General features: G+C 50.4%; 1 protein-coding gene across 1 annotated transcript; it reads right to left on the reverse strand.

Annotated features, from left to right (window-relative positions):
• Positions 1-261: 261 nt before the first annotated feature.
• Positions 262-21,883, reverse strand: LOC105495336 (biliverdin reductase B). Its single transcript, XM_071086868.1, has 5 exons — positions 21,662-21,883; positions 11,911-12,075; positions 11,685-11,774; positions 4,176-4,304; positions 262-519 (listed from the first exon to the last, which is right to left on the reverse strand). Exons 1-5 carry the CDS (start codon positions 21,738-21,740, stop codon positions 362-364), a joined length of 621 nt encoding a protein of 206 aa, XP_070942969.1. The 5' UTR covers positions 21,741-21,883; the 3' UTR covers positions 262-361.
• Positions 21,884-22,265: the final 382 nt, after the last annotated feature.

Below are 22,265 nucleotides of genomic sequence, written 5' to 3' on the forward strand. Positions count from 1 at the left end.
CCCGGGTAATTTTTGTATTTTTAGTAGAGACAGGGTTTCACCATGTTGGCCAGGCTGGTCTTGAACTCCTGACCTCAAGTGACCCACCCACCTCAGCCTCCCAATGTGCTGGGATTCCAAGCGTGAGCCACCATGCCCAGCCAGACTCAATAAGCTGTTACTGAACAAATGAATGAATGCATACTAAGAAAATCTTACACAGAGGCAGGCAGACACACCAAAATACTCAGACAGAGGCAGAGAGAGGAGTCACAGAGTCGGTTTCTCTAGAATAATTTGAAGCTCTTGGCTCAACATTTATTGCCCCTTTCCTCTGTTCCTCATGTCCCAGAATGCCACCCTCCCAGATGGGGACAGAGTGCTACTGGTACTGGTGGGAGGGGTAGGTGCTGTGGCCGTCGTACTCATCAGTGGTGAGGCAGTGCAGCATGAAGTGGCCCAGGTCATGTTTGGAGATGACCCTCGAGGGCCCTCGTCCATCCAGGGTTACTGTGTACGCCCCAGTTAGTGGCTGGTCTCCTGTGAAGTAAAGACAGAAGGGCTGGGTGAAGCAGTCACCTTTCCCCTCCCCCAAAATTTGACCCCCAGAAAGACCTTCCCAGGGTGCCTACTGTGTGCCCAGCCTGGGTGGTGTCACAGCCAAGAATGGACTTCTGGTATGCAGGTGCTCATCTATATCCTTTGCTTCATTCATTCGAGAAATCCTTATTGATTACCTATTATGTGGCCAGGTGCTGGGCACCCAAGCAAGGGACAAAGCAGACAGGAATCCCCTGCCCTGGCCAGTGGCGGTGGCTCATGCCCATCATCCCGGCACTTTGGGAGGCTGAGACAGGAGGATCACTCAAGCCCAGGAGTTTGAAACTAGCCTGGGCAACACAGGGAGACCCTGAGTCCACTAAAAATACAAAAATCAGCCGGGTGCAGTGGTATGCCTCTGTAGTCCCAACTACTCAGGAGGCTGAGGCTGGAGAATTGCTTGAGCCAGGGAAGCTGAAGCTGCAGGGAGCCATGATCGTGACACTGCACTCCAACCTGGGCGACAGAGCAAGACCTTGTCTCTAACAACAACAACAACAACAACAACAAATTATCTGACAGTAACCAACTAAACTTAGGGATAAAATGTACCATCACCCAAGCAGAGACAGGCTGGAATTATGCACAGTATGGAACACACACCCTTGGCTGTGTGTTTGCTTGGGACAAAGTGGACGGGAATCGCCTGCCCTGGCTGGGCGCGGTGGCTCACGTCTGTAATCTCAGCACTTTGGGAGGCCAAGGTGGGAGGATCACTTGAGCTCAGGAGTTTGAGACCAGCCAACATGGCCAAACCACATCTCTACAAAAAATGCAAAAATTAGCTGGGTGTGGTAGCTTATGCCTGTAGTCCCAGCTATTTGGGCAACTGAGGCAGGAGAATCACTTGAGCCCAGGAGGCGGAGGTTGCAGTGAGCCAAGATTGTGCCACTGCACTCCAGCCTGGGCAACAGAGGGAGACCCGTCTCAAGAAAAAAAGAAAAAAAAAAAGGAACACACACCCTCACCCCATGTGGCATTCGTGCCCAACATGTTTAATCTGAATCTGTGGCAAAACAGCTAGAAAATTCCAGAATGTGGCCGGGCGCGGTGGCTCAAGCCTGTAATCCCAGCACTTTGGGAGGCCGAGACGGGCGGATCATGAGGTCAGGAGATCGAGACCATCCTGGATAACCCAGTGAAACCCCGTCTCTACTAAAAAATACAAAAAATTAGCCGGGCGAGGTGGCGGGCGCCTGTAGTCCCAGCTACGCGGGAGGCTGAGGCAGGAGAATGGCGTGAACCCGGGAGGCGGAGCTTGCAGTGAGCTGAGATCCGGCCACTGTACTCCAGCCTGGGCGACAGAGCCAGACTCCGTCTCAAAAAAAAAAAAAAAAAAAGAAAATTCCAGAATGTGGGCCTTTTAAAGTTACCTGGCCTGGTTAATGTTATGAGAAACTTAAAGAAAAAGGGCAGGGTAGGTTGAAAAAAATTTTTCTGATTTTTTGATACAGAGTCTTGCTCTGTCACCCAGGCTGGAATGCAGTGGCACAATCTCAGCTCACTGCAACCTCTGCCTCCTAGGTTCAAGCAATTCTTGTGCCTCGGTCTCCTGAGTATCTGGGATTACAGGTGTCCGCCACCACACCTGGCTAATTTTTGAATTTTTAGTAGAGACGGGGTCTCACCATGTTGGCCAGGCTGGTCTCGAACTCCTGACCTCAACTGATCTGCCCACCCTGGCCTCCCAAAGTGCTGGGATTACATATGTGAGCCACTGTGCCGGCCTGACAGTTGAGGAAATTTTACTATAGAGTGGATACTAAATGATATGACAGTAAATGTCACTTTCCTTAGGTGTGATCATGTTTTGTGTGCAAATATCTTTCTTTTAGGAGATAGCTGTCTAGGTATTTAGGAGTGAAGTGAGACAATGTTGTAATTCCTCTCAAATGATTAAGCCAAATATATATGCATATATTTTTTTCACAATATATTCAGCAAAATCTATCTATATATTCATGGAGAGAGAGAGAGGAGGAGAGAGGGAGAGAGAACAGGATAAAAAGCTAAGCACTGAACCTAAACAAAGGGTTTATGTGTATTCACAAACCTTTAATGCATTCAGCTCGGGAGGTTTGAAAGTTTTCACACACTTGGCTGGGCGCAGTGGCTCACACCAGTAATCCCAGCACTTTGGGAGGCCAAGGTGGGCAGATCACAAGGTCAAGAGATCGGGACCAACCTGGCCAACATGGTGAAACCTCGTCTCTACTAAAAATACAAAAATTAGCTGGTCGTGGTGGCGCATGCCTATAGTCCCAGCTATTCTGGGGGCTGAGGCAGGAGAATCACTTGAACCCAGGAGGCAAAAGGTTGCAGTAAGCCAAGATCACGCCACTGAGCTCCAGCCCGGCAATAGAGCGAGACTCTGTCTCCAAAAAAAAAAAAAAAAAAAAAAAGAAAGCCCAGGTATGGTGGCTCATACCTGTAATCCCAGCACTTTGGGAGGCCGAGGTGGGTGGATCACAAGGTCAAGAAGTTGAGACCATCCTGGCTAACACGGTGAAACCCTGTCTCTATTAAAAAATACAAAAAATTAGCCAGGTGTGGTGGCGGTTGCCTGTAGTCCCAGCTACTCGGGAGGCTGAGGCAGGAGAATGGACTACAGGCATTGAGACGGGGTTTCACCGTGTTAGCCAGGACGGTCTTGATCTCCTGACCTCGTAATCCGCCCACCTTGGCCTCCCAAAGTGCTGGGATTACAGGCGTGAGCCACCGTGCCCGGCCATTAATATCTATCTTTTCTTGTCTTTTTCTTTTTTTCTAGACAGGGTCTCACGCTGTTGCCCAGGCTGGAGTGTGGTGGCTCTATCACATCTCATTGCAGCCTTGATCTCCTGGGCTCAAGCCATCCTCAAGCCACAGCCTCCAAATAGCTGGGACCACAGGTGTGTGCCACCATGCCCAGCTAATTTTTTTTTTTTGTATTTACATTGTAGAGATAAGTCTATGTTGCCCAGGCTGGTCTCAAACTCCTGGGCTGAAGCAATCCTTCGTCTTGGCTTCCCAAAGTGACGGAATTACAGGTGTGAACCACCATGCTTGGCCTGCATATCTATCTATCTATCTATCTATCTATCTATCTATCTATCTATCTATCTATCTATCTATCTATCTATCTAATCTCTATCTCCCATACTAGAAATGTAAGCCATGGCCGGGCATGGTGATACAGGCATGTAATCCCAGCTACTCAGGAGGCTGAGGCCCCAGAATCCATAGACATAATGGATTAAACCATTAGCCAGTGGTAATCCCCTCAACCTTCAATCCCTCACCACTCCTCAGAAGGGAAAGTCCCAACCCTCTAATCCAGCCTTAGTCTTTCTGGTGACCAGACCTGAAGCTGCCTAGGGGATGCCAGCTCTCAGTGAACTCATCAGCATAAAAAAAGACATTTATCATTTTGGAGATTCCAAGGATTTTAGGAGTTGTATGCCAGGAAACAGGGACAAAGGCCAAATATATATGTCACAATATCATAGGAAGGTTTGCAATTTTAGGGTGATCAGGGAAGGCCTTGCAGATCTCCCCAGAGGGCAGGAGGGAACAGGCAGATGGCATTGGTGCCACCAGGTCCCTGCCCTGCTTACCTATGTGTGGCGGCATCACAGCCACGTACTTCAGGCCCGATTCCTGCAGCACCTTGTGCATCCGGATGTGGTCATCGGTCACGGCCTGCAGTCGTGGGGGCACCTTGGTGGGGTCCCAGAGCAGGAAAGCTGGAGGGAGGACACAGGGCAGGATCAGCCTGGGCTCTCTCTCTTTCTCTCTCTCTTTTTTTGTTTATTTGAGACAGAGTCTCGCTCTGTCACCCAGGCTGAGTGCAGTGGTGCAATCTCAGCTCACTGCAACCTCTGCCTCCTGGGTTCAAGCAATTTGGCCTCAGCCTCCCCAGTAGCTGGGATTACAGGTGCACACCACCAACCTGGCTAATTTTTGTATTTTTAGTACAGACAGGGTTTCACCATGTTGGCCAGGCTGGTCTCAAACTCCTGACCTCAGATGATCCACCCTCCTCCACCTCCCAAAGTGCTGGAATTATAGGCATGAACCACTGCGCCCGGCCAAGGGCCCACTTGTCTTGATGCCAGGACAAAACCCTGCCATGGCTCACCATTGCCTTCCAGTTGCAAAAACAGGGGAGTCTCTGGGCCTCCTCTTTCCCTCACAGGCCAGGTAAGAGCTGTCTGCTGATCACAGTAATTCCAAATCTGACCTCTTCTCACTCTGCCTGGTCCTGTCCACTGTTTCCTCTTGCCTGGACCAGCCCAGCAGCCTCCTCCCTGGTCTCTCAGCCCCTCCTTCCTTCCTCCCAAGGAGCCCATGAACACCCCTATCAGTTCACATCCATAGCTCCATCTCACTCAGAGTAGAAGCAAAGTCCTCATGGCCAGCCCTCAAGGCCCCACCTGATATGGCCCCATCAGCTCTCTGACGTCCCTGCCTACCCTGCCTACCACTCTCCCTTACATGCCTCTGCTCCAGCCAGGTTCTGCCTCTCAGCCTTGGCAATGTCTGATCCCTCTGCCTCTGATGCATTTCCCTCTCTTTTTTATTTTCTCGGAGACAGGGTCTCATTCTGTTGTCCAGGCTGGAGGGCAGTGGCGTGAACATGGCTCATTGCAGCCTTGACCTTCTGGGCTGAAGTGATCCTCCTGTCTTAGCCTCCTGAGGAGTTGGGACCACAGGGGTGAGCCACCAAACCCCCACTTTTTTTTTTTTTTTTTTTTTTGAGACGGAGTCTCGCTCTGTCGCCCAGGCTGGAGTGCAGTGGCGCTATCTCGGCTCACTGCAAGCTCCGCCTCCCGGGTTTACGCCATTCTCCTGCCTCAGCCTCCCGAGTAGCTGGGACTACAGGCGCCCGCCACCTCGCTCGGCTAATTTTTTTGTATTTTTAGTAGAGACAGGGTTTTATTGTGTTAGCCAGGATGGTCTCGATCTCCTGACCTCGTGATCCGCCCGTCTCGGCCTCCCAAAGTGCTGGGATTACAGGCTTGAGCCACCGCGCCCGGCCCTTTTTTTTTTTTTTTTTTTTTTTTTGAGACAGAGTTTCCCTCTCGTCACCCAGGCTGCAGTGTAATGGCGCCATCCCGGCCAAGCCTGGCTAATTAAAAAAAATTTTTTTAGGCCAGGTGCGGTGGCTCACCTCTGTAATCCCAGCACTTTGGGAGACTGAGGAGGACAGATCGCCTGAGGTTAGGAGTTTGAGACCAGCCTGGCCAACATGGTGAAACCCCCGTCTCTACTAAAAATACAAAAATTAGCTGGGCGTGGTGGTTCATGCCTGTAGTCCTAGCTACTCAGGAGGCTGAGGCTGGAGAATCGCTTGAATCCAGGAGGCGGAGGTTGCAGTGAGCCGAGATCACGCCACTGCACTCCGGCTTGGAAGACAGAGCAAGACTCCATCTCAAAAACAAAGCAGAACAAAACAAAAAAAATTAGCTGGGTGACTTGGTGCATGCCTGTAATCCCAGCTATTTTCAGGAAGCTGAGGCAGGAGAATCCCTTGAACCTGGGAGGCAGAGGTTGCAGTGAGCCGATATCGCGCCATTGCACTCCAGCCTGGGCGACAGAGCAAAACTCCGTCTCTAAAGAAAAAGAAAAAAAAAGTGTTTTTTGTAGTGATGGAGGTCTTACCAAGTTGCCCAGGCTAGTTTTGAACTCCCACCTCGACCTCCTAAAGTGCTGAGATTACGGGTGTGACCCAGGACCCTTTGTCATTTCCCTCTCATAGCCACGTGGCTCCCTGTTTTCTTTGCAGACTTTGCTCAAAGGTCACCTTTCCATGCAGCTTTTCTTGACTGTCCTGCTTAAAATAGCAAAATCCCATCTCCCCCAGCCCAGTTTACCAATTCCTTTTCTTGGGGCCTTGTTTTCTCCCTAGGACCCTTCCCCTGTCGCCACACCCTAGAGTTATTCTGTGACTCTTTCTATCACATTTCCTGCTCCAATCCCAGCCCTTAGAAGTATCTGGAACATTGTAGGTACTCACTAAATATTTGTTCAGGAATTAGCTTTCAACAAGCTATAACTTGGCCAAGCTATACCGGCTGACATTTGTAGAACTTTTACCTCAAGCCAAGAACTATGCTAAATACTTTTAGGAGCAGTTTGGTGAATAGTTAAGAGCTTGGGTTCTGCCTAAAGTCAAGTCCTGTATCGACCACTGGCCAGCTTCCTGTTTCCTCATGTGCAAACTGGGATGATATACATTGTTCAAAGGCTGGGCACAGTGGCTCACACCTGTAATCCCAGCAGTTTGGGAGGCTGAGGTAGGAGGATCAGTTGAGTCCAGCAGTTCTAGACTCGCCTGGGCAAGATTGGTGAGATCCGTCTCTACAAAAAATTAAAAAATTAGCCAGTCGTGATGATCCACACCTGTGGTCTTAGCTGCTCAGAAGACTGAGGTGAGAGGATCACTTGAGCTCAGGAGTTCGAGGCTGCAGTGAGCTGTGATTGCACGACTGCACTCCAGCCTGGACAACAGAGCAAGACCTTGTCTAGAAAAAAAATACATAGTTTGAGTAATGTTAGTGGTTATAAAAAGGTGTGTCACAGAGACCAGCCTGGGCAACATAGCCAGACCCTGTCGCAACAAAAACATTTTTAAAATTAGATGGGCATGGTGGCACATGCCTGTGGTCTCAGCTACTCAGGAGGATCCCTTGAGCCTAGAAGTTGGAGGCTGTAGTAAGTTATGATCACATCATGCTCCCTGCAACCTCCACCTCCAAGTTTCCAGTGATTCTCCTGCCTCAGCCTCCTGAGTAGCTGGGATTACAAGTATGCGCCACCATGCCCAGCTGATTTTTGTATTTTTGGTAGAGACGGGGTTTCACCATGTTGGCCAGGCTGGTCTCGAACTCCTGACCTCAAGTGATCCACCCGCCTCAGCCTCCCAAAGTGCTGGGATTACAGGTGTGAGCCACCACACCTGGCCCAGGGTTTCCTCTTTTCAGATGAGAAAACTGCGGTGCAGATTGTGAAGTGGTGGCCCAAGGCCACACAGCAAGGATCTCAGGGCCCTATTCCCCTTCTCTTCATTCCATGTTTTTATCTGCAGCCTCCAGCCTCCAGTTCACAATCTCAAATCCAGTCTCTAAGTCACCCTGGGTTTCTTTCTTTTTTGTTTTGTTTTGTTGTGTTTTGAGACAGGGTCTCGCTCTGTAGCCCAGGCTGGAGTGCAGCAGTGCAATCACAGCTCACTGCAACCTCCACCTTCTAGGCTCAAAGGCTCCTCCCACCTAAGCTTCCCAAGTAGTGGGGACCGCAGGTGCGTACCAACACACCCAGCTAATTTTCTGTATTTTTTTTGGAGAGATGGAGTTTTGCTATGTTGCCCTGACTGGTCCTGTACTCCTGGACTCAAGCAATCCGCCCACCTTGGCCTCTCAAAGTGCTCGGATTACAGGCGTGAACCACTGTGCCTGGCCTTACTCTGGATTTCTTTCTAATCCTCTCAGTTCCCTCCGTAAAAAACAATCCTCCTCAAGCCCTAATGGATAAACTCCGGGCTTCTTTTTTTTTTTTTTTTTTTTTTTTGAGACGGAGTCTCGCTTTGCGCCCAGGCTGGAGTGCAGTGGCCGGATCTCAGCTCACTGCAAGCTCCGCCTCCCGGGTTTACGCCATTCTCCTGCCTCAGCCTCCCGAGTAGCTGGGACTACAGGCGCCCGCCACCTTGCCCGGCTAGTTTTTTGTATTTTTAGTAGAGACGGGGTTTCACCACATTAGCCAGGATGGTCTCGATCTCCTGACCTCGTGATCCGCCCGTCTCGGCCTCCCAAAGTGCTGGGATTACAGGCTTGAGCCACCGCGCCCGGCCTACTCCCAGCTTCTTAGATGACAAAAATCTTTCTAATCTTTTACCTTGACATTTGAATATGGAGGGAATATTAAACTCTAATAATTAGAGGGTGGAAGATAATTAAAGGGTGACCATTGCACTGTGGTGCTGGAAGAGAAAGGTCCTTTTCTTGGGACTTGCCGAAGGTGTCGGTGGGTGTGCAGCTCCATTTCAAATAGTTTAGGAAGCCCGGGTGCAGTGGCTCACACCGGCAATCCAGCACTTTGGGAGGCCACATCACTTGAGGTCAGGAGTTCCAGACCAGCCTGGCCAATATGGTGAAACCCCATCTATACTAAAAATACACACACAAAAAATTAACCAGACGTGGTGGCGGGCACCTGTAATCCCAGCTACTCAGGAGGCTGAGGCAGGAGGATACCTTGAACCCGGGAGGCGGATGTTGCAGTGAGCCGAGATCATGCCATTGTGCTCTAGTCTGGGTAACACAGTGAAACTCCGTCTCAAAGAAAGCAAAAACAAACAAAAAACCCAAATAGTTTAGGAGAACAAAAACAAAAACTATTTGTGTATGTGTATGTGCATAAACCAATTACAAAACACAATCACAATTTTAAAATCAGGAATATGGCTGTTGGCCAGGTGCAGTGGCTCACGTGTAATCCCAGCACTTTGGGAGGCTGAGGCTGGTGGATCGCTTGAGTCCAGGAGTTTGAAACCAGCCTGGGCAACATGGCGAAACCCTATCTCTACCAAAAATACAAAAATTAGCCAGCCTCATAACCTGGTCTCAAAATAAATAAATAAATAAATAAATAAATAAATAAATAAATAAATCCAAACTTAAAAATTAAAAAAAAAAAAAAGGAATACGGTTGTTCACATGACTATTCTTTTAACTTTTCTGTTTATAACTTTTTATAATAAAAAGTTAAAAAGTATATTGAGGACCTACACACTGAAGTAAGCAGCCATGAGGTATGTAAGCTAACTTCAAATGGGTCAGAAAAGAAAACATTGTGTGTCTGTGAACAGAGGGCAGTGGGTATACCGGTGTCCTTTCAATTTTTCTGTAAGTTTGAGATCATTTCCAAAGAAAAAGTTAAGCTGGATTCAATGGCTCATAGCTGTTGTCCTAGCTATTTGAGGGGCTAAAGTGAGGGGATTCCTTGAGCCCAGGAGTTCAAGGGTACAATGAACTATGATCATGCCACTGCACTCCAGCCTGGGTGACAGAGTGAGATCTTGTCTCAAAAAAAAATTTTTTTTTAATTAAAAAACAATCCTGGCACACATAAGACTTTAATATTTAGAAAACAATCTAAACAAAAAACAAAAAAAAAATTGAAAAAAAGAAAGCATATTAAATCAATTTTACAGGTTCGTCTTTTTCATGGAAGCAAAACTTAACCACTTAAATTGATTTTTAAGACATGGGAGAGGCCGGGCGCGGTGGCTCAAACCTGTAATCCCAGCACTTTGGGAGGCCGAGACGGGTGGATCACGAGGTTAGGAGATCGAGACCATCCTGGCTAACACGGTGAAACCCCGTCTCTACTAAAAATTACAAAAAACTTGCCGGGCGTGGTGGCAGGCGACTGTAGTCCCAGCTACTTGGGAGGCTGAGGCAGGAGAATGGCGTGAACCCGGGAGGCGGAGCTTGCAGCGAGTTGAGATCCGGCCGCTGCACTCCAGCCTGGGCGACAGAGCAAGACTCCTTCTCAAAAAAAAAAGAAAAGAAAAGAAAAGAAAAAAAAAGACATGGGAGAGTCTGGACGTGGTGGCTTACACCTATAATCCCAGCACTTTGGGAGGCCGAGGCAGGAGGACTGCTTGAGGCCAGGAGTTCAACATCAGCCTGGCCAACATGGCGAAACCTTGTTTCTACCAAAAATACAAAAATTAGCAGGGCATGGTGGCAGGCGCCTGTAATCCCAGCTACTCAGGAGGCTGAGGCAGAAGAATCGCTGCAGGCCAAGATCATAGCACCACGAACCCGAGAGGTGGAGCCTCGGTTGCCATGAGCTCATATTGCGCCACTGCACTCCAGCCTAGGCAATGGAGTGAGACTTCATCTCAAAGAAAAAAAGACATGGGAGAAAAAAACCCAAAAATTAACTGCAGACCATTCCAATCTGGGAACAAAAGTAAGGCCTTGTCTCTACAAAAATATCAAAAAATTAGCCAGGTGTGGTGGTGCATGCCTACAGTCCCAGCCGCTTGGGAGGCTGCAGTGGGGAGGATCACTTGAACCCAGGTTGAGGCTACAGTGAGCCATGGTCGCACCACTGCACTCCAGCCTGGTTGACAGAGCAAGACCGAGTGAACCATTCTGAAATCGCAAGGTTACTTGTGTATTACTTTTCCATTTCAAAGCTTGAGGAAAAAAGCCATAAATGATTTCGCTTCCTACCCTCCAGCTAGGTCTGGCCTCCAGGCCTCTTTGCTTGCTTTGTCCTCTGCCTGGAGTGTAATTACAATCATCAGGCAGTCCTCTTTCATGTCACTTCCCTTTCCAGGGAGGCAATTTGTGTGATGAAACACACTTGAGATCAGGAGTTCGAGACCAGCCTGGCCAACATGGTGAAACCCTGTCTCTACTAAGAATACAAAAATTAGCCAGGCGTGGTGGCAGGTGCCTGTAATCTCAGCTACTCGGGAGACTGAGGCAAGAGAATCCCTTGAACCCGGGAGGCAGAGGTTGCAGTAAGCCAAGATCATGCCATGGCACTCCAGCCTGGGCATCAGAGCGAGACTCCATCTCAAACAAACCTCAAAATAACTAAAAATACATACATACACACATACATACATAAATAGATTATACAGGACAACTATTTGCTTAATGTCCTTGTCCCCATAATCAGGAGCTCTGTGAGGGCGGAGACCTAGTATATATCCACAGCTCTATCACTTCCTCTGGCGGGCCCACCCTGACCTCTCTCAGCCTGGGTCAGACACCCCCTCTGGGCTCCCACAGTCCTGTAGTTTCTCCCATTGTGGCCCTATCCCCTCTGCCTGCCTCCCCCATCCCAGCTTTGATGATCTGGATGTCAGTTTGATCCTGGATCTGTTTACCACCTCTCTCCCACCTGTGATCTTGTGTGTGCAGGGCCCAGGGCTGCACAGGTCACCACTGTGTCCCCACCATCACCCAGTAAGGTTCAGGCACACAGCTGGTGCTCAGTTAATGCACAGGAACATGGAATGGCTTCAGTGTCACCTTTCAGAGGCCCCTGGGCTACCTTCCCAGTACCCCCCAGTTCAGCCCCACCTCCATGATCCCACCACCCACCCGAGGTGCAGGCCACGACCTTGTCCACACCATGAGCCTTCATGGCTGCCACAATGTTCCGGGCGCCCTCGGACATCACTGTAGTGGGACCTTAGAGGGGACAGAGAGTGGCTGTCACTGGTGGGCGGCGGCGGCGGCAGGGGTGGCAGGGGTGGGGCTGGGGGCGGGGGTGGCGCTGGGGGCCGAGGTGTAGGGGAGGGCCGTGGGCAGAGGGGGGGCTCAGTACTGAGGTCATTGCGGGTGCCCAGCAGCACGATGACAGCATCCTGCCCAGCCACGGTCTTGTCCACATCGGCTGCCTGCAGAACATCCCCCACTACCACGTGGGCCGGCTGGGGCCCCTCTGATGGCAGCCTGGAGGAGTCCCGCACCAGCACCGTCACTTCGTAACCTGTGGACAAAGAGGAGGAGAGAGGCTGGTCAGTAGGCTTGTGGGCTGGCACTATTGGGCTCCAGGGGCTGGGTCTTAGAAGCCACCATGAACGCTCAAATCCATCCCCTCCTCTATTCTGGGGAAGTGGTCTTCAAACTTTTTTTTTTTTTTTTTTTGAGACGGAGTCTCGCTCTGTCGCCCAGGCTGGAGTACAGTGGCCGGATCTCAGCTCACTGCAAGCTCCGCCTCTGGGGTTTACCCCATTCTCCTGCCTCAGCCTCCCAAGTAGCTGGGACTACAGGTGCCCTAGCTGGGACTACAGGCGCCCGCCACCTCGTCCAGCTAGTTTTTTGTATAGAGACGGGGTTTCACCATATTAGCCAGGATGGTCTCGATCTCCTGACCTCGTGATCCGCCCGTCTCAGCCTCCCAAAGTGCTGGGATTACAGGCTTGAGCCACCCCGCCCGGCCAAGTCTTCAAACATTTTTTGTTTTTGTTTGTTTTGTTTTTGAGACAGGGTCTTGCTCTCTTGCCCAGGCTGCTGTGCAGTGGTACAATCACAGCTCACTGCAGCCTCAACTTCCCGGGTTCAACTGATCCTCCCATCTCAGCAGCCCAAGTAGCTGGGACTACAGTGTGCACCACCACACCCAGCTAATTTTGCAATTTTTTTTGTAGAGAAGGGGTTTTGCCATGTTGCCCAGGCTGGTCTTGAACTCCTGGGCTCAGGTGATCTGCTTGCCTCAGGCTCCCCATGAGCCACTGCGCCGTGGCCTTCAAACATTTTTGCTGGCATACCTACAATTGATGCTTAGTATTGGGCTGGTTATTAAAATAGACCATACCTTGGCCAGGCATGGTGGCTCACGCCTGTAATCCCAGCACTTTGGGAGGCTGAGCCAGGCAGATCACCTGAGGTCAGGAGTTTGAGACCAGCCTGGACAACATGATGAAACCCCATCACTACTAAAAAATACAAAATTAGCTGGGCATGGTGGTACATACCTGTAATCCCAAGTACTTGGGAGGCTGAGGCAAAAGAATCACTTGAACCTGAGAGGCGGAGGTTGCAGTGAGCAGAGATTGCACCAGTGCACTCCAGCCTAGGTGACAGAGTGAGACTCCATCTCAAAAAAAAAAAAAAGACCATAACTTCATACCTTCATAATTCATAAATAATCTGAACTGAAGCCTCCAAGCACCACACCCTGTAACTTCCCTTCCCTCTATTTATTATTATTATTTTTTGAGACGGAATCTCACTCCATAATCCGGGCTGGAGTGCAGTGGCATGATCTCGGCTCACTGCAACTTCTGCCTCCCGGGTTCAAGTGATTTTTCTGCTTCAACCACCCGAGTAGCTAGGACTACAGGCACGTGCCATTATGCCTGGCTATTATTATTAATTTTTTTGAGATGGAGTCTCACTCTGTTGCCCAGGCTGGAGCACAGTGGCGTGATCTCAGCTCACTGCAACCTCTGCCTCCTAGGTTCAAGCGATTCTTCTGCCTCAGCCTCCCGAGTAGCTGGGACTACAGGTGCATGCCACCACATTGGGCTAATTTTTGTGTTTTTAGTAGAGATGGGGTTTCACCATGTTGGCCAGGCTGGTCTTGAACTCCTAACCTCAGGTGATCCACCTACCTTGGCCTCCCAAAGTGCTGGGATTACAGGTGTAAGCCACTGTACCCAGCCAGCAACTTCCCTACCCTGTAAAAACTAAAGGGTTAATGCTGGCACTGCACTGGTCTCTGCCTCCCATCCATGGTCCTGGAGGAAACTGAGGTCCTGAGGAGGACATGGGTGACCTACAGAATGACAAGTGCTTGGATTGGTCCCAGCCCTGCTGCCTGGCCTTACTGCTGGGAAGCCCAGTCCTCCTTTAGTGGTCATAACAGATTTTTAATATTGTCTTAGTATATTCCTTCCCAAAATAATTTTGGATAATTTTGTTCCTCTCCAACACACACACACATACACACACATTTTAAAGTTCACAACTAACATATTTCTTCCTTTGTTTTAAACATTGGCAAAGGATGTTAACATTTGGGTATACTGTAATAGCTATATATATACATATACATATATATACACACACATATACACACACACACACATATATATATATATTTAGAGACAGGGTCTTGCTCTGTTGCCCAGACTGGAGTGCAGGGGCACCAATCATAGCTCACTGTAACCTCAAATTCCTGGGCTCATGCCTATTATAATCCCAGAGCTTTGGGAGGCCAAGACAGGAAGATTGTTTGAGGCCAGGAGTTTGAGACCAGACTGGGCAACATAGTGAAACCCTGTCTCTGCAAAAAAATAAAAAAATCTAGCCAGGTGTGCTGGTGCAACCTGTAGTCTCAGCTATTCAGGTGGCTGAGGCTGTAGTGAGCTATGATTGCACCACTGCACTCCAGCCTGGGCTACAGAATGAGACTCTGTCTCAAAAATAAATACATAAAATTAAATTAACAAAAAGTTTAGGCTGGTACCTGGCACAGAAATAAGAGCTACCTGGTGCTGGGCGCGATGACTCACGCCTGTAATCCCAGCACTTTGGGATGCCAAGGCAGGTGGGTCACCTGAGGCCGGAAGTTTGAGACCAGCCTGACCAACATGGGGAAACCCCACCTCTACTAAAAATACAAAATTAGCCAGGCATGGTGGCTAATAATCCCAGCTACTTGGGAGGCTGAGGCAGGAGAATTGCTTGAACCTGGGAGGCGGAGGTTGTGTTGAGCTGAGATCATGACATTGTACTCCAGCCTGGGTAAAAAGAGCGAAACTCCATCTCAAAAAAAAAAGAGCTACCTGGTTGTTTGCTATAATCATGCCTTTTTTTTTTTTTTTAATTTTTTTTATTTTATACAGCTAGGGTTTCATTCTACTGAGCAGTCTAGGGAAACATAAAGGCCAGCTGTGGTGGCTCACGCTTGTAATCCCAGCACTTTTGGAGGCCAAGGCGAGTGGATCACTTGAGGTCAGGAGTTTGAGACCAGCCTGGCCAACATAGTGAAACCCCGTCTCTACTAAAAATATGACAAATTAGGCCGGGCGCGGTGGCTCACGCCTGTAATCCCAGCACTTTGGGAGGCTGAGGTGGGCGGATCACGAGGTCAGGAGATTGAGACTAACACAGTGAAACCCCGTCTCCATTAAAAATAAAAAAAAATTAGCCAGGCGTGGTGGCAGGCGCCTGTAGTCCCAGCTACTCGGGAGGCTGAGGCAGGAGACTCACTTGAACCCAGGAGGCAGAGATTGCAGTGAGCTGAGATTGTACCATTACGTGCCAGCCAGGGCAACAAGAGCGAAACTCCGTCTCAAAAAAACAAAACAAAACAAACAAATAACAACAAAAAACACAAAAAACAAAAAACCCAAAAAGATACAATAAAAAAATTAAAAAGATAGATGGGGTTTTGCATGTTGACCAGGCTGGTCTTGAACTCCTGGGCTCAAGTAATCTGCCTGGTATGGCCTCCCAAAGTGCTGGGATTACAGGCATGAACCACCGAACCTGGCCTATTACACCTTTTAACCATTTTGCGACTTTATCTCCTGGCCTGGACCAGGCCTGCGTCTCCTTCCTGGTCCCTTTCCTGGGTCCTCCCTGGGCTCCTGGACCGAGTCCTGCCCTCTCCAATCCATATTCCACACAGCAGCCAGACAGAGCTTTCCACAGAAAGATTTAAGTGCCTCCCTGCTCAGTTGCCCCTCACAAGCCTGAAATGCCCTCTGATAAAACCCATGCTCCTCATGCCAGCCTTCCAGGCCCCTCGGGATCTCGCTTCTCCTATCCAGCCTCTGCTGAAGGCTCTGCCCTCTTCACCCACAGTACTTTTTTTTTTTTTTTTTTTTGAGATGGAGTCTCGCTCTGTCGCCCAGGCTGGAGTGCAGTGGTCGGATCTCAGCTCACTGCAAGCTCCGCCTCCCGGGTTCACGCCATTCTCCTGTCTCAGCCTCCCGAGTAGCTGGGACTAGAGGCGCCCGCCACCACGCCCGGCTAATTTTTTGTATTTTTAGTAGAGACAGAGTTTCACCATGGTCTCAATCTCCTGACCTCGTGATCCACCTGCCTCGGCCTCACAAAGTGCTGGGATTACAGGTGTGAGCCACCCTGCTGGGCTTTTTTGTTTTGTTTTGTTTTTGAGATGGAGTCTCGCTCTGTTGCCCAGGCTGGAGTGCAGTGGCGCAGTCTCCGCTCACTGCAACCTCTGCTTCCTGGGTTCTAGTGATTCTCCTGCCTCAGCCTCCCAAGTAGCTGGGATTACAGGCGCCTGCCACCATGCCTGGCTAACTTTTTGTATCTTTTTTTTTTTTTTTTTTGAGAAGGAGTCTCGCTCTGTCGCCCAGGCTGGAGTGCAGTGGCCGGATCTTGGCTCACTGCAAGCTCTGCCTCCTGGGTTCACGCCATTCTCCTGCCTCAGCCTCCCGAGTAGCTGGGACTACAGGCCCCCGCCACCTCGCCTGGCTAGTTTTTTGTATTTTTTAGTAGAGACGGGGTTTCACCGTGTTAGCCAGGATGGTCTCGATCTCATGACCTTGTGATCTGCCCGTCTCGGCCTCCCAAAGTGCTGGGATTACAGGCTTGAGCCACCATGCCTGGCCCTTTTTGTATCTTTAGTAGAGATGGGGTTTCACTATGTTGACCAGGCTGGTCTCGAACTCCTGACCTCGTGATCCACCTGCCTCGGCTTCCCATAGTGCTGGGATTACAGGTGTGAGCCACTGCACCCGGCCTTAACTGCTCTTCCTTTAGTTCCTCAAATGCATGGTGCTGCTTCCTGCCTTCTGGCCTTTGCACGTGCTGTGCCTTCTGCCTGGAACACCCTTTACTCTCTTTCCCCAGTCCCCCCAGTCACTTGTACTTCCTCTGTATGCTGACCTGCAGCAAACCAAGCACTCTGTGGGTCCAGGGACTGTGTCATATTTCCTGCCATCTCCCTGGCCCTTTATAAACACAAAAGCACAGGCATTACTGTCCCAGGGACCTTGGTCCAAACTCCAGCTCTGCCACCTACCAGCTGAGGAACCTCATGCAACCTCTTCCATGATTGGACCTCAGCTTTCTCATCTCTGAAGTGAAGATCACAGTACCAGCATCCCCATGCTATGTGACCACCTTTCATAGGGGAATGACACAAGATCTGTGCTGCCCTCACACATGGGGGAGCAGCAGGGGCTTGCATGGGGCCAATATGGGCATTCTTTTTTTTTTTTTTTTTTTTTTTGAGACGAAGTCTCACTCTCTTGCCCAGGCTGGAGTGCAGTGGTGTGATCTCGGCTCACTGCAACCTTCGCCTCCCAGGTTCAAGTGATTCTCCCACCTCAGCCTCCAGAGTAGCTGGGATTATAGGTGTGCGCCACAATGCCCGGCTAATTTTGTATTTTTAGTAGAGATGGGGTTTCACCATGTTGGCCAGGCTGGTCTCGAACTTAAATGACCTGCCTGCCTTGGCCTCCTGAAATGCAGGGATTACAGGCGTTAGCCACTGCACTGGGCTTAATGTGGGCATTCTTTTTTTTTTGAGATGGGGTCTTGCTCTGTAGCCCAGGCTGGAGTGCAGTGGCACAGTCTCGGCTCACTGCAAGCTGTGCCTCCTGGGTTCCTGCCATTCTCCTGCCTCAGCCTCCCGAGTAGCTGGGAATACAGGGGCCCGCCACCACACCTGGCTAATTTTTTTTATTTTTGGTAGAGATGGGGTTTCATCGTGTTAGCCAGGATGGTTTCGATATCCTGACCTCGTGATCCACCTGTCTCGGCCTACCAAAGTGCTAGGATTACAGGCGCCCGGCATGATTTTTCATATTTTCCTTTGCTCTATCCTTCTCTACCTATGTGTATATATATGTGTGTCTATATAAACATAAATATAGTATATATTACATACGATAAGTATATACATATGTCTAGAAACACATGTATATGCACACACACACATATATATACTTTTTTCCTATTCTAGAGTAAGTTGTAGAGGTCGTGCCCTTTTTAGTCTTTTTAATTTTTATTTATATTTTTTATAGAGATGTGGGTCTTCCTGTGTTACCTGTTACCCAGGCTGGTCTCAAACTGCTGGACTCAAGTAGTCGACCCACTTCAGCTTCCCAAAGTGCTGGGATTACAGGCGTGAGCCATGGTGCCTGGCCTCTTTTTAAGCTTTTTAAAAATCTCAGCCATCGGCCACGCATGGTGGCTCACGCCTGTAATCCCAGCACTTTGGGAGGCCAAGGCGGGCGGATCACGAGGTCAGGAGATGGAGACCATCCTGGTTAACACGGTGAAACCCCGTCTCTACTAAAAATACAAAAAAAATTAGCCGGGCATGGTGGCGGGCACCTGTAGTCCCAGCTACTTGGATGGCTGAGGCAGGATAATGGCGTGAACTCGGGAGGCGGAGCTTGCAGTGAGCCGAGATTGGGCCACTGCACTCCAGCCTGGGCGACAGAGTGGCACTCTGTCTCAAAAAAAAAAAAAAAAAAAAAATCTCAGCCATCAATACAAAAGATTTCATTGCCTAACCTGGTGTACACAAACCCACACATATATAATTGAAATGAGTTTCATAAAACTAATACTTAAAGTGATACATTTTGATACTATGCCATCATTTGTCACCCTATATTGTCGATACACATTGTGACCATATGTTTCAGATCTCACTATAACTCACAGTTTGAGAAGCATCAGGTTGCAACAACCCTGCAAGGTAGGTATCATTATCCTGTCCACATTGATGGGGAAACTGAGACAATTTTAGGCAACTGGGCCAGGATCACACAGCTAGTAGGTAGAGAAGGTTGAATTTTTACCTAAGTGAGTCTGATCCAGAGACTGCAAAATTCAATGCTAGTCTAAGTACTTCCTACATAAGATCTCATTTAATTATCCCAAGAGCCCTAGGGCAAGTACTACCAGTTTCACCATGACCTTACACATGTCTAGGTACACAGATGACAAGGCATTTGGCCACACAGGCTGTAAGCTGCGGAGCTGGTGACTTGAATGTGGGCAGGCTGGCACCAGAGTTCATGCCTGTCAAGACTCTTGGTCCTACAGAACCATTGTGAACTCCAGTTAATCCAAGCCCTTTCCCTCCCTCCCTCCCTCCCTCCCTCCCTCCCTCCCTCCCTCCCTCCCTCCCTCCCTTCCTTCCTTCCTTCCTTCCTTCCTTCCTTCCTTCCTTCCTTCCCTCCTTTCTTCCTTCCTTCCTTCCCTCCTTTCTTCCTTCCTTCCTTCCCTCCTTCCTTCTTTCCCTTCTTTCTTCCTTCCTTCCTTCCCTCCCTCCCTCCTTCCCTCCCTTCCTTCTTTCCTTTCGTCTTGCTGTGTCACCCAGACTGGAGTGCAGTGGTGCAGTGATGCAATCTTAGCTCGCTGCAACTTCCGCCTCCCAGGTTCAAGTGATTCTTGTGCCTCAGCCTCCCAAGTACCTGGGATTACAGGTAAGTACTACTGTGCCCAGCTAATTTTTTTTTTTTTTTTTGAGATGGAGTTTCACCCTTGTCACCCAGGCTGGAGTGAAGTGGTGCAATCTCGGCTCACCACAACCTCTGCCTCTTGGGTTCAAGCTATTCTCCTGCCTCAGTCTCCCGAGTAGCTGCGATTACAGGCGCCCGCCACCACGCCCGGCTAATTTTTCATATTTTTAGTAGAGACGGGGTTTCACTATGTTGGCCAGGCCTCCTGACCTCGTGATCCACCTGCCTCAGCATCCCAAAGTGCTGAGATTACAGGCGTGAGCCACCGCACCCGGCCTCTTTTTCTTTCTTTTTATTTATTTTTTTAAATTTTAGAGACAGGGTCTCACCCTGTCACCCAGGCTGGAGTGCAGTGGTGCAAACACAGCTCACTGTAGCCTTGAACTCCTGAGCTCAAGCAATCCTCCCACCTCAGCCTTCTGAGTAGCTGGGACTACAGGCATGCATCACCATGCCCAGCTAATTTATTTTTATTTTTTATATTTTTGTAGAGATGGGGTCTTGCTATGTTGCCCAGGATAGTCTCAAACTCCTGGCCTCAAGCCATCCTCCCGCCTTGCCCTCCCAAAGTGCTGGGATTACAAGCATGAGCCACTGTGCCTGGCCAGCCCTTCCCTTTGCTGATGGGGACATCAAAGCTGAGAGCTGGAAAGAGATTTTTCAGAGCCACAGCTCTGAAGCTCCCTAGGCTCCAGTTCTTAATCCCCCTGAGTGCAGTCCCAGCTATGACCAGCAGGGATGGGCAAGTGGAATTAGTGGATTTCCATGTGACTCAGCACCTTTCTTTTTTTTTTTTTTTTTTTTTGAGACGGAGTCTTGCTCTGTAGCCCGGGCTGGAGTGCAGTGGCCGCATCTCAGCTCACTGCAAGCTCCGCCTCCCGGGTTCACGCCATTCTCCTGCCTCAGCCTCCGGAGTAGCTGGGACTACAGGCGCCCGCCACCTCGCCCGGCTAGTTTTTTGTATTTTTAGTAGAGACGGGGTTTCACGGTGTTAGCCAGGATGGTCTCGATCTCCTGACCTCGTGATCCGCCCGCCTCGGCCTCCCAAAGTGCTGGGATTACAGGCTTGAGCCACCGCGCCCGGCGACTCAGCACCTTTCAACTTCTCTCACTTCCTTCTCTCCCAGTAAGTGCTTATCAGCAAATTGGTTTTTACTGAGAGGCCCACAGCTCCCCACTCTCCACAAGTCAAGATCGTCACGGGGTCTCCCTGGGGAAGGGAAGAGTTTCCAACCCAGTGAAGAACTTTCAGAGTCCCTCCAAGGGAGACAGCAGAGTGGGGTCCTGGTGGCCTCCACCCTTTTGGGGCACGCAGATAGTCAATATCTTCAGCGTCACCAAGGCCTGTAAGGGTGGGGCCCCATATCTGGAAGTCCCAGGCCCAGCTGGGAGTTGGTCAAGTCTGGGCTGTGGGGGCAGGGAGTGCTGGGGGATGGTTATCCCCTTTCCTGCCCTCTCTCCTGGGGCAACTCCACATTTTCAGACCTCATTGACTTTCCCAGGACTGCTGTCCCCAAGTCTTCACTCATGTTTCTCTGTGACTCCTTCCCATTAGGTACTCACAGCAACCTGACCCCCCAACTTTTTCAATTGCCAGCCTGGGGACTTGTGGTGGTTAAGAGCATGAGCTGGGTTCAAATCCCAGCCCTGTTACCAGCTGTGTGATGTTGGGCAAGTCACTCTCTGGGCCTCAGTTTTCTCATCTGTCAAGTAGGGTAATACTAGTTCCCACTCCATTTTGAGAGCTCTCATGTGAAGAGATGACAGAGCAAGCTTGGCTTAGTAAATCCTCTCTGGGTGTGCGAACAACCACCACCACAACCACAATAATGACAACTGCATTGCATAAGAGCTCTGGACTTACACATGACTGTGCCACGGGAGTCCCCCCGGGGTTCCCGGGGCCAATTCCTCTCTGGCTTGGACTCACATGAACTTGGATCTCACATCTTTTCCCATTTCTGCTCCCGTGGCCGCTTGCTTTGGCCCCTGAGTTCTCATACACCTGGCTGGGGCGCTCATGGCCCCAATCAGCCTCGGCCCTGCCCCATGGTGCCCCTTCCTAAAGCTCTGCCCGTCCGTTCCGTGACACGCCCCGCCCGCCCCGGCTCATGCCTGCTTGCACCGCCTGCGCCAGGGTGGTGAGCCCGGTCTGGCCAGTGGCGCCGAAGATCGCGATCTTCTTGACGGCCATCCTGCGAGATCGTGGGGGTGCAAGGCCTCAGAGTCTCGGCACGCGCGGGAACCTACTGGCTGCTGGGCGGCGCTCTCTGCCCTACTCAAGCAGGAACAACTGGGCGGAGCTGGCTCGAAGGGCCACGCCTCAGCCCAGCTCCGCCCGCGGCTCAGGTCAAGGGACGCGGCCTAACGCGGGTGGGCGGGGCAGGAGTCAGCTGGCATTCGCTCACCGCCCAGCACCGCCCTCTCTGCCGGCCACTTAGGTCGGAAGGCGGGGCCACAGAAGGCCACGCCTCCACATAGCAACAAACCGAGTGGGCGGAGCCGAGATAATTTGTCACTCAGCGTCCTGCCTCCGCACTCTACCTCCCGGAGAGGGGCGGGGCCAGGCGAGCCACGCCCACGGCCTCTTGTAGCTCACGCCCCCTCTCGCAGAGCCTGGAGCGATCTGGGGCGCACTGTAAGCCCCAGAGCCTCCCAGAACCAGCAAGGGGAGAAAGTGAGGGAGGACAGAGTGTGTGTGTGCACTTGAGTGTAAGAC

This window comes from Macaca nemestrina, chromosome 20 (genome assembly GCF_043159975.1).
Source record: "Macaca nemestrina isolate mMacNem1 chromosome 20, mMacNem.hap1, whole genome shotgun sequence".
NCBI lineage: Eukaryota > Metazoa > Chordata > Mammalia > Primates > Cercopithecidae > Macaca > Macaca nemestrina.

What these genes read in the sequence shown, in the direction of transcription:
- LOC105495336 (XM_071086868.1), bottom strand. Translation starts at nt 21,740, where the DNA reads ATGGCCGTCAAGAAGATCGCGATCTTCGGCGCCACTGGCCAGACCGGG. An exon ending in GGCGCAGGCGGTGCAAGCAG is followed by an intron (nt 12,076 to 21,661) that starts GCATGAGCCGGG and finishes CTTTGTCCACAG; the next exon opens with GTTACGAAGTGACGGTGCTG. An exon ending in GGTCGTGGCCTGCACCTCGG is followed by an intron (nt 4,305 to 11,684) that starts GTGGGTGGTGGG and finishes TCCTCCCTCCAG; the next exon opens with CTTTCCTGCTCTGGGACCCC.